This window comes from Aquarana catesbeiana, linkage group LG01, assembly GCF_042186555.1.
Source record: "Aquarana catesbeiana isolate 2022-GZ linkage group LG01, ASM4218655v1, whole genome shotgun sequence".
In the NCBI taxonomy this organism is placed as follows: domain Eukaryota; kingdom Metazoa; phylum Chordata; class Amphibia; order Anura; family Ranidae; genus Aquarana; species Aquarana catesbeiana.
Genome location: NC_133324.1, coordinates 874902311 through 874914780, shown reverse-complemented (window position 1 = coordinate 874914780; position 12470 = coordinate 874902311). Strand labels below are relative to the sequence as shown.

Below are 12470 nucleotides of genomic sequence, written 5' to 3'. Positions count from 1 at the left end.
GTGGAAGGGCTAGTGGAGAGATGGGATCAGTGGCAGTGCTTGGGGGGGTGGGGGAATCAGTAGCAGTGCTTGGGGGGAGGGGGAGATTGGTAGCAGTGCTTGGGGGGAGGGGGAGATCAGTAGCAGTGCTTGGGAGGAGGGGGAGATCAGTAGCAGTGCTTGGGGGTAGGGGGGAATCAGTAGCAGTGCTTCGGGGGAGGTGGAGAATCAGTAGCAGTGCTTGGGGAGAGAAGGGGGTGAATTGGTAGCAGTGCTTGGGGAGGAATCAGTAGCAGTGCTTAGGAGGGGGGGATTAGTAGCAGTGTTTGGGGGGGAGAATCAGTAGCAGTGCTTGGGAGGGGGGTAATCGGTAGCAGTGCTTGGGAGTGGGGGGATCAGTAGCAGTGCTTGGGGGAGGGGAATCAGTAGCAGTGCTTGGGAGGGGGGGTCAGTAGCAGTGCTTGGGAGGGGGGGAATCAGTAACAGTGCTTGGGAGGGGGGGAATCAGTAGCAGTGCTTGGGAGGGGGGGGGATCAGTAGCAGTGCTTGGGCGAGGAGGGATCAGTAGCAGTGCTTGGGAGGGGGGGGGGAATCAGTAGCAGTGCTTGGGAGAGGGGGGGTCAGTAGCAGTGCTTGGGAGGGGGGGAAATCAGTAGCAGTGCTTGGGAGGGGGGAATCAGTAGCAGTGCTTGGGAGGGGTGGAATCAGTAGCATTGCTTGTGAGAGGGAGGGATCAGTAGCAGTGCTTGGGGGGGGGGGAATCAGTAGCAGTGCTTGGGAGGGGTGGAATCAGTAGCATTGCTTGTGAGAGGGAGGGATCAGTAGCAGTGCTTGGGAGTTGGGGGGAATCAGTAGCAGTGCTTGGGGGGGGGGTGGAATCAGTAGCAGCTCTTGGGAGGGGGGGATCAGTAGCAGTGCTGGGTGCAGATCAGTGACACTCACTTTTCCACTCAGTTCCCCCTGCCTGCATGTGTAAGAGAGATAGAGGTCACAGAGAGGGTGGGAGAGGGATGAGAGAGATACCCAGTACCTTCCATAGGAGATTCATTCTGGCCAGCAGCGGGCAGGGCCCATTCTCCTTCTGGGTGACGTGCTCTGCTCCTTCAGAGAGTGCTCTAGCGGAGGTGCCCCAGTGGTGGGGAGTGCTCTGGCGGAGGTGCCTCTGCGTTTGATCCCTCCACAGCCGTCAGTGCCTAATTAAAGGCAGAAGCGCAGCAGGCTTCACAGATTTGGACACATGAGTTCTCTGGCGGAGGTGCCGGAACGGCGTTCCAGCACGTTCCGGCAGAAAAAAAGCCCTGGGTGTTCTTAGGGTCATAGGATTTTTCTTCCTCCAAACACAGCAAGTCGAGTTAATGCCAAAGAGCTCAATTTTGGCAAACTTCAGAGGGGCCTGTATATGTACCTCCTTGAGGAGGGGGATCTTGTAGGCACTGCAGGATTTCAGTGATCAAAACCATTGTGTTACCAATGGTTTGTTTGGTGACTGTGGTCCCAACTTTCTTGATATCATTCACAAGCTCCTCACGTGTAGTTCTGGATTGATCCCTCACTTTTCTCATAATCATCCTTACCCCATGAGCCAAAATCTTGCATGGAGTTCCAGACCGAGGGCGATTGGTTACTTTGTATTTCTTTCATTTGCTCCAACAGTTGCCTCCTCACCAAGCTTCTTGCTGATTGTCCTGTAGCCCATTCCAGCCTTATGCAGGTCTACAATCTTGTATTATCTATTACTAGGCATTTAATACTTTGCTCTGTATTGTCTCTCACCCTTCAAGTCAATTCTTTTTTCCCATTTTATATGTAATGATTGTTCTAACTGTTGTTGTTTTTTAACACACTATATAAAATAATTGCCCAATAACTGCTATCTCTTCAAACCTCTCCTCCTTCTTTTTCCTAGATGTAATTTTTAAATCCCAACAAAAACCTTGGGATTTAAACTTCTGGAATTCTTTGGTGTGGACCCCTAGGACACCTAGGGGTATATTTATTAATGTTTTCACATTAGATTTGCACATTTTCTAATTGAATCCTATTTAAAAACCTGTGAATCTTGGATAAAAGTTGGGTCAATCATGGGTTAAACCATTGATAAATAGACCCCTGAATGACCATTGTGTTTGTCAGTGCAATCAAATATAACACTTAGCCTAGCAGGTTTCAACAGAAGCTAAGCTTGCAAATGCACTAGCAGGGTATAGAAAATGGAAAGTGACAAACTGGCCATGTGGGCTACAGACTACAGACCAAAGCTTCAGAAACCCCATTACTTTTTCAATCTTGTGAGAAGCAAGGACAATATTGGTTGTGTTCAGCCAACACACCATACAGTCATTAATTTAAAACTCATGCCTCATGTCTCATGCTGTGTGCTTTTTAAAAGAGAAGTGTGGGATCGGAAAAAAACTCCATATATATTCAGCTAGGTGGATGCAGCATCAATTTGACGCTCCATCGGTCTTCCACTGCCTCTACACTGAGAACTTTGGTGAGCAGAGAGCCGGTGACTGTCACTGGAGCACCAGGCTTTGGAGAGGCGAGAGTGGTTTGCTCAGGCTTTCAGCAGTGCGCCAAGTGGCTGAGCCAGCTGAGAGGTAAACGAGAAATCCTGGAGAGCCACACTCAAAAGTAATCTTCGATCTTTATTTAAGTATAATTATAAAAATACATGCCACAGCATCACAAAGCAGCAAAGCTGACGTGTTTCACACTGTAGTCAGTGCTTAATCATAGTTATGATTAAGCACTGACTACAGTGTGAAAAGCGTCAGCTTTCCTGCTTTGTGATGCTGTGGCATGCATTTTTATGATTATACTTAAATAAAGATCGAAGATTACTTTTGCGTGCGGCTGTCCAGGATTTCTCGTTTACCTCTCAATTACCAGCATTGCCTGCACCTGTTAATTCCAGCATGGAGAAAATGTTTGTTCCTCACAGACCTCTTTCAGAGCGGTGATATTTTTCTCTCTTGGCTGAGCCAGCTGCCGGTCAGGTATCTTTGCAGATCCCGACATTATTGGCGATCCCTGCAGAACCTCGACTGGCTCTGTGGCGTCAGACGACAGTGAGTTTTAGCCCACTGTCGGCTGACTCTGGGTTACAGAGTGCAGAACTAAGTGCACTCCTGTGACCCACAGGAGAACTATGTCCAAAAGAACTTTGGCCATATTTCTCCTTTAAAGTGGTTCTAAAGGCTCAAAGTTTTTTTACCTTCATACATTCTATGCATGAAGGTAAAAAACCTTCTCTGTGCAGCATCCCCCCCCGCCCCCCATGCACTGCACGAGTGCCTTGGCTCTCCGTGGCCTCCTCATTGGCTGAGACAGCGGCGGGAGCCACTGAGCCCAAACAGGAGAGAGAGGGGGGCAGGGGAGAGACATGGCTTTGTGTGTGAATGGACATGTAGAGCCACAGCTTGGGAGCAAGCCTGCTTGGGTGCCCCCATTGCAAGCTGCTTGGTCTGGGGGTACTTGGTGGGAGGGAGGGGCCAGGCTGCTCTGTGCAAAACCACTGCACAGAGCAGGTAAGTATAACATGTTTGTTATTTTTTTATTTTTTTAAAAGATACTTTAATATCACTTCGACTAGTGTAATAGTCCCTAGCAGATTTAAGTGCAAAGAAGATCATTAATTAGGCCTCATTCACGTATCGCTTAGGGTAAACGCAGATTCCTGCTAGCAACTTGAAAAGTGGTCACGCGCTCTTCTGCTTGTCGCACATTGGGCCTGCAAGGCAAGATTTGACACACACATTTTGCCACGACAATCGCTCCTTATGATGCCGACAATTGCAGCTAAATTGCACTGTGTGTGAGGTGCCATTCAGGATAAATGGCAGCCCAACGTGCTTCATATGTTTTGCCATAGTTTGGAAATGGTGTGATTCTCTCTGCGATCCATTGTGAAAGGGGCTTATGAATATTAGCTATAGGTTATTGCATTTTGCATTTTGTATTTGTAAAAGTAGACCTATACCGAAATTTTAACTTACAGTTAACAGCTTTGTTGGGGTAGATAAATAACAGGTAATAAGAGACCACTTACATGGAGAATCAGAGTATTGACAATTGCAGTTTAGGTGGCCCAGGACCACGCATTATACCTACTTAAGCAGTTCAGTTTGTAGCATTGCTTTCAAAGCAGGATTGGTAAAGAGGCACACAATTTTTATCTTATTATATGATGTTATGCTGCCTATGTCTTCTGAGACCATGTCAAGTTTTTTGAAGCACATCCATGAGGGTTTTTTCAGGATGTCCGAAAATGTGGATTTTGGCTAGATCACTGGTTGCACTATAATTCTGCTACAGTGCCTTGAAAAACTATTCATACCTCTTGAAATTTTCCACATTTTGTCATTACAACGAAAAACATAAATGTATTTTATTGGGATTTTACGTGATAGACCAACACAAAGTAGCACATAATCGTGAAGTGGAAGGAAAATGATAAATGGTTTTCAACATTTTTTACAAATAAATATGAAAAGTGTGGCGTGCATTTGTATTCAGCCCCCCTGAGTCAATACTTTGTAGAACCACCTTTCGCTGCAATTACAGCTGCAAGTCTTATGGGGGATGTCTCTACCAGCTTTGCACATCTAGAGAGTGACATTTTTGGCCATTCTTCTTTGCAAAATGGCTCAAGCTCTGTCAGATTGGATGGAGAGCTTCTGTGAACAGCAATTTTCAAGTCTTGCCACAGATTCTCAATTGGATTTAGGTCTAGACTTTGACTGGGCCATTCTAACACATGAATATGCTTATATCTAAACCATTCCATTGTAGCTCTGGCTGTACGTTTAGGGTCATTGTCCTGCTGGAAGATGAACCTCTGACCCAGTCTCAACTCTTTTGCAGACTCTTAACAGGTTTTCTTCTAAGATTATATAACAAAAAGCCCCTCGCTGACGAAGTCCATAGTGACGTAACGCCGCGTACGGGGGCGGAGCTACAGTACCGACGTCACCCGCTGCCATCTCTTGCCAACAGCTGTTCGGACGCGAACAGCCTGTCTCCTGCCGTAGCCGGCCTGATTTGTGATCCATCACTTGGCACAGTTAGATGCCTTTGCCACCTTTTATATACTCATGCATTAACTTTTAATAAAGTCTGAAAGTATTCAATGACGGATCGCTCTTAGATTCCTTTTTACTTTCACTTTCTCCATGTGAAATCACTGCTGAGCACTCTGCCAGTTCACATACGGATCCACCTTTTGCCTGACGGGATTCCCCGCTTTCTGGATGGATATCTCCTGGCTGATGACCACTAGCCCAGCTGTTTCTCCTTGGGTTCATTCATGCTGTTTCTGACCCCCTGTAATTAAGGGGTCCACCGGAGCTGGTAAGCACAATCATATATATTGATTTACTTCTCCCTATCCATCGGGTGGAAAGAGCTATCTGTCTGTTCCCAGAAGAATTTTGTTTGCAGTTTTTATGGACTTCAGTTTATCATTTTAATAATTCTAATACTGTTCCATGATTATTGGACTCTGCATACATTTTAGCCTTGATATATTTTGTGCTGCACTTATTACTATTTAAGATTTCTTCTAAGATTGCCCTGTATTTGGCTCCATCCATCTTTCCATCAACTCTGACCAGCTTCCCTGTCCCACCTGAGGAAAAGCATCACCACAACATGATACTGCCACCATCATGTTTCACAGTGGGGATGGTGTGTTCAAGGTGATGTGCAGTGTTAGTTTTCTGCCACACATAGCATTTTGCTTTTAGGCCAAAAAAGTTACATTTTGGTCCCATCTGACCAGAGCACCTTCTTCCACATGTTTGCTGTGTCCCCCACATGGCTTCTTGCAAACTGCAAACGGAACTTCTTTTGGCTTTCTTTCAACAATGGCTTTCTTCTTGCCACTCTTCCATAAAGGCCAGATTTGTGGAGTGCATGACTAATAGTTGTCCTGTGGACAGATTCTGCCACCTGAGTTGTGGATCTCTGCAGCTCCTCCAGAGTTACCATGGGCCTCTTGGCTGCTTCTCTGAATAATGCTCTCCTTGCCTGGCCTGTTGGTTTAGGTGGACAGCCATGTCTTGGTAGGTTTGCAGTTGTGCCATACTCTTCTCATTTTCCGATGATGGATTGAACAGTGCTCCATAAGATGTTCAAAGCTTGGGATATTTATGTATAACCTAACCCTGCTTTAAACTTCTCCACAACTTTATCCCTGACCTGTCTGGTGTGTTCCTTGACCTTCATGATGCTGTTTGTTCACTAAGGTTCTCTAACAAACCTCTGAGGGCTTCACAGGACAGCTGTATTTATACTGAGATTAAATTACACACAGGTGGACTCTATTAATTAGGTGACTTCTGAAGGCAATTGGTTCCACTAGATTTTAGTTAGAGGTATAATGCCGCATACACACGATCAGGATTTTGGTCGGAAAAAGATCTGATGGCTTTTCCGACGGGATTCCCCTCAAGCTTGCCTTGCATACACACGGTCACACAAAATTTCGCTGAACTTTTGACCGTCAAGAGCGCGGTGACCTACAACACTACGACAAGCTGAGGAAATGAAGTTCAATGCTTCCAAGCATGTGTCGAATTGTTTCCAAGCATGCGTAGGAATTTTGTGCGTTGGAATTGCTACAGACGATTGCTTTTTCCAACCGAAAAATTGAGAACATGCCCCCAATCTTTTGCTGGCTGGAATTCGGCCAGCAAAAGTCCGATGGAGCATACACACGGTCACATTTTCCGACCAAAAGCTCTTATCGGTCTTTTGCTGGCCAAATTTCCGATCGTGTGTACGTGGCATAAGAATATAAAAGGGGCTGAACAGAAATGCATGACACACTTTTCATATATTTATTTGTAAAAAAATTTGAAAAACATTTATCATTTTCCTTCCACTTCACAATTATGTGTGTGTTGGTCTATCACATAAAATCCCAATAAAATATATTTACGTTTTTGGTTGGTTATCATGACAAAATGTGGAAAATTTCAAGGGGTATGAATACTTTTTCAAGGCACTGTATAAACCCCTTTGCTGCCATGGTCTGTGCATTTCGTACCTCAGATGCTCAAATTGGTGTTACTATTATCCTTTAGTAAACTTGCAAACATTTTGATAAACCTTTGTGTACTGCTTTAACTGTTATCGTAAAGAAAAAAAGCATCACGGTAACTTGGTTGGAAAATAGTAAAAATCAAAGATATGTAAAACTGTAAGTAATTGGCTCACACTAAAAGCTGCAACTATTTCACACTGCTCAAAAAAAATTAAAGGAACACTTTGAAAACACATCAGATCTCAATGGGGAAAAATATGCTGGATATCTATACTGATATGGACTGGGTAATGTGTTAGGAATGAAAGCATGCCACACCATTTGATGGGAATGAAAATTATCAACCTACAGAGGGCTGAATTCAAAGACACCTCGAAAATAAAAGTAAAAAAATGATGCAGCAGGCTAGTCCAAACTGGTATTCGGTAGTTTGTATGGCCCCCCACGTGCTGTATGCATGACAACGTCGAGGGCATGCTCCTAATGAGACAAAAGATGGTGTTCTGTGGTATTTCCTCCCTGATCTGGACCAGGGCATCACTGAGCTTCTGAACAGACTGAGGTGCAACCTGGTGGCGTCGGACCGATACATAATGTCCCAGAGGTGTTCTATTGGATTTAGGTCAGGCAAGCATGGGGCCATTCAATGGTATCAAATACTTTATCCTGCAGGAACTGGCTGCATACTCTCGCCACATGAGGCCGGGCATTGTCGTGCACCAGGAGAAACCCAGAACCCACTGCACTAGTGTAGGGTCTGACAATGGGTCCAATGGTTTCATCCCGATACCTAATGGCACAGTCAGGGTGTCATTGTCTAGCCTGTAAAGGTCTGTGTGTCCCTCCATAGATATGCCTCCCCAGACCATCACTGACCCACCACCAAACCGGTTATGCTGAACGATGTTACAGGCAGCATAACATTCTCCATGGCTTCGCCAGACCCTTTCATGTCCGTCACATGTGCTCAGGGTGAACCTGCTCTCATCTGTAAAAAACACAGGGTGCCAGTGGCGGACCTGCCAATTCTAGTCTTCTATGGCAAATGCCAATCAAACTCCATAGTGCCGAGCAGTGAGCACAGGGCCCACTAGAGGACCTCCGGCCCTAAGGCCACCCTCATGAAGTCTGTTTCTGATTGTTTGGTCAGAGACATTCACACCAGTGGCCTGCTGGAGGTCATTGTTTAGGGCTCTGGGAGTGCTCATCCTGTTCCTCCTTGCACAAAGGAGCAGATACCGGTCCTGCTGATGGGTTAAGGACCCTCTACGGCCCTGTCCAGCTCTTTTAGAGTAACTACCTGTCTCCTGGAATCTCCTCAGTGCTCTTGAGACTGTGCTGGGAGACACAGCAAACCTTCTGGCAATGGCACGTATTGATGTGACATCCTGGAGGAGTTGGACTGCCTGTGCAGCCTCTATAGGGTCCAGGTATCGCCTCATGCTACCAGTAGTGACACTGACCCTAGCCAAATAAAAAAACAGTGAAAAATAGATTAGTAGGGGAAAAAAAAATCAGTGGCCTCCACCTGTAAAACAATTCCTGTTTTGGAGGTTGTCTCATTGTTGCCCATCTAGTGCACCTGTTGTTAATTTCATTAACACCAAAGCAGCTGAAACTGATTAACAACCCCCTCTGCAACTAAACTTACCAGATCAATATCCCAGGTGTTTAATTGACTTGATGCTATACTCTGATTAAAAAGTATTCCTTTAATTGTTTTAAGCAATGTATTTAGTAAAGTTTTAAAAAGTAAAATGTAAACAAAATGCAATATATAACAACTAACCAAAAAATATAAATTTTTGATTTTATGGAGTTGAGTTTAGGAGCTTTGGCAAAAAAAAAGGCCAAAAGCTCCTAAACTCTAGTTTAGGAGCTGCCAGTTTAGGCTAGTGTACATGAAGCCTTAATGGGGGAATCCCTCCCATTGTGCTATTGTTTTATGACAGAAGGAGGCTTCCCTGCCATCAGAATATGATCATTGCTGCTGGCTATAGCCAGGGACAATGATTATACAATAAAAACTCGCCAGGCTGGTTGTACTAAGGTCGTTTGTTTAAATTACACGAACTTTGGCAAGCATGTCTTCTGCAAAGCCTGGGCGAAAAAAAAAAAGCCCAGCATTATGAGTGATCCACGCTACATTGCATATTAGCTGGGTTGGATGGTGCATTTATCATCACAGGAACGAGAGTGCTCCTTCTTCCACAAATCTGCACCTGTAGTGTTCCTGTGATGATGGGGTTGCACTCAACACACCATCCATCTTAACCAAAGCTCATTTTCTCTATGTTGCATTGTAGTTTTGGAATCAGGCTCCCTTAACTGCGCTGTAAATGTTATAAAGATGAACTAGCCTTTTAAACCCTTTAAATTCCATGATGTAAAGTACAGCTATGATGTACTTTATTAAAATGTTTGGAAGGAAGCAAAGGGAAGTAAGCATAAGTAGCAGCTGGGGCCTCATTTGGCAAAGCACAGGTAACAGTATATACAGCAATATGGCTTGTCAACGCTATAAGGTTCCATTTCCCATAGCTGCATAGTTTGAACTGTGGCTGCCTTTTGTTTTCTACGACTTTTCCAGTGGCCCACGTATGGACAGAACATTTCTATACCTGCCACATTTCAGAGATGAGAAAGAGGGATACTTTCTAGCACAATATATTTAAGAAATGGACACACCCCCAATGTATCTAGGCAATGGACACATCCCTGCCATGCTAAGGAGAACATTAAGAATGTATATGTCAAAAATTTGTAGAATAGTTTTTTCCACCATTACATTTCCTTAATTCTGGCTTTTCAAAATTGCAAACAAGATAATTAAGAAATAGGATGAAGGCTTAGTGCAGAATAACACTTTTAATAGTTGAATAGTACATTTTCATGGACATCTGTATGTCAGACCAAATAGAGCGACAACTGAAGAGGAAAGAGGAATTGGTGTGCAGTTAGGGAGATGGAGTAGACCAACTTCAATCAAAGGTTTATTCCACAGGTATTTAAATACAGGAAAAAGATTCCTTCTGGTATACTGATCCATTTAATTATACAAGAGTCTACATTTTAATTGTGTTAGTACTGATTATATCTGTTTGCATAGGCTCATGAATTCACTTTAGAAATCTGTAAATTAACATTATTTAAATCACCTATGTGTTCTTGTTATAGCTCTGGATCCCACCTGCCTTTGGTTGCCGTCCTCAGTATGACAATGGCTTGGAGGAAGTCGTGTTTGGTTTTGAACCTTGGATAACAGTAGTTAACCTCGCCATGCCCTTCTCAATTTTTTACCGGATGCATTCAGCCTCTTCGTTATTTGAAGTCTATTGTAAAGCATAGGATATGCAACACATGGAAAAGACAATCTAACACGTCACATTGTTGCCAGACAGTTGCCCACTCCTTGTGGGTGGTGCACTTTTTGGGACTTTTGAATGGGACTGAAAATGACTTTGATTTTTTCCTGGAAACATAAAGCCACATGAAAATCAATTGTTTTGCACAATATTTTTAAACCAGCATTGTGTTATATACTGTATAATGTGTAGAAGATAGTGGTGCTTCTAAGATTTACTTATTGTTACTGTCTACTTGCTTTTATGGAGAAACAACAAGGGCATTCAAAATGGAGTGTACAGATATTAAAGTGTATTTGCCACACAGTTCTAGGGAAAGTTGCCATTTTGTAACAGAACCCAATGTTTCAGAGCTTGCAGCTTACAAATTTATTAATATCTAGTGATATTCTGTCAACCTGATGTGCCGTGTATCTCACATATTACAAATTCAGTACTTTAGAGCAAACCTTACTCCTAAAAAGCAAAGTCAGCAGTGTACATTTGCCCTCTCCTTGTATAACCATGGTAAGAGGTAGTATTGGGGGCATTAGTGGTAGGTTGACTAAAGCACATAAACCATAAACCCGAGGTATGTATAGTAACAAGTCCTATTTGCAATCTCAGAACACCCAATAAAAGGACAGCATGCGACCTGTCTAAACTACGTGGCATGTTCACCAATGCCAGGAGCCTGGCGGACAAGATGGGTGAACTAGAGATACTGTTGAAGGAGGAGGATATAGATTTTGTGGGAATTTCAGAGACCTGGTTCAACAGCTCTCATGATTGGCTGGCAACCATTCAAGGGTATTCCCTTTATTGCCGGGATACAGAAGGTAAAAAAGGGGGAGGGTATGCCTATATATCAAGAATAATGTACAAGTGAATGTGAGAGATGACATCAATAAGGGAGCTAGGGAGGAGGTGGAATCCTTATGGGTAGTGCTCCAAAGGGATGAAGCTAAGGGGAAAATAATACTGGGAGTAAGCTATAGGCCCTCTAACCTGAGGGAGGAGGAGGCGGACCTCCTATCACAATGGAAGTGTTATCACAATGGGGCATTTTAATTATCCAGACATAGACTGGGTGCAGGGAACCATGCATTCGTCTAAGGCCTGCCAGTTCCTAAATGTCTTGCAGGACCATTTCATGGGTCAGATGGTAGACGCACCAACTAGAAACAAGGCGTTACTAGATCTACTGATTACCAAAAATACAGACCTGATCATGGATTTGGAAATACGGGGCAATTTAGGAAACAGCGATCACAGGTCATTTGGCATCAGTATAAATCACACAAATGGGAAACACAAGCGGAATACAAAGACACCGAATTTCAACAGAGCCAACTTCCCTAAAATACAAACCTTGCTAGAAGATATAAATTGGGATAAAATCTTAGAAATAAAGAACACAGAGGAGAGATGGGTTTGCTTTAAGAGCATATTAAATAAGGGCATTAGCCAGTGCATCCCATTGGGAAATAAATTTAAAAGAGCTAACAAAAGTCCTGGATGACTTAACTCTAATGTAAAAATGCATATAAAAGCAAAGGAGAAGGCCTTCAAAAAATACAAGGCTGAGGGATCAGCATTAACCACTTCAGCCCCGGAAGGATTTACCCCCTTCCTGACCAGAGCACTTTTTACAATTTGGCATTGTGTCGCTTTAACTGCTAATTGCGCGGTCATGCAATGCTGTACCCAAACAAAATTTGCGTCCTTTTCTTCCCACAAATAGAGCTTTCTTTTGATGGTATTTGATCACCTCTGCCGTTTTTATTTTTTGCGCTATAAACGGAAAAAGACTGAAAATTTTGAAAAAAAATGATATTTTCTAATTTTGTTATAAAAAAAATCCAATAAACTCAATTTTAGTCATACATTTAGGCCAAAATGTATTCGGCCATATGTCTTTGGTAAAAAAAAATGTCAATAAGCGTATATTTATTGGTTTACGCAAAAGTTATAGCGTCTACAAACTAGGGTACATTTTCTGGAATTTACACAGCTTTTAGTTTATGACTGCCTGTCATTTCTTGAGGTGCTAAAATGGCAGGGCAGTACAACCCCCCCCCCAAATGACCCCATTTTGG

The 12470-nt window shown here is 43.5% G+C and overlaps 1 protein-coding gene across 1 annotated transcript in view; it reads left to right on the top strand.

The window, feature by feature from the left end:
• The window catches only part of LOC141117341 (proton channel OTOP1-like), a 67010-nt gene extending 54821 nt beyond the window's left edge, over positions 1-12189 (top strand). Inside the window, exon 7 of the mRNA XM_073610157.1 lies at positions 10205-12189. Within this exon, the coding sequence (XP_073466258.1) occupies positions 10205-10375 (171 nt within the window). The 3' untranslated portion in view covers positions 10376-12189. The remainder of the gene's footprint in view (positions 1-10204) is intronic.
• The last annotated feature ends 281 nt before the right edge of the window (positions 12190-12470 follow it).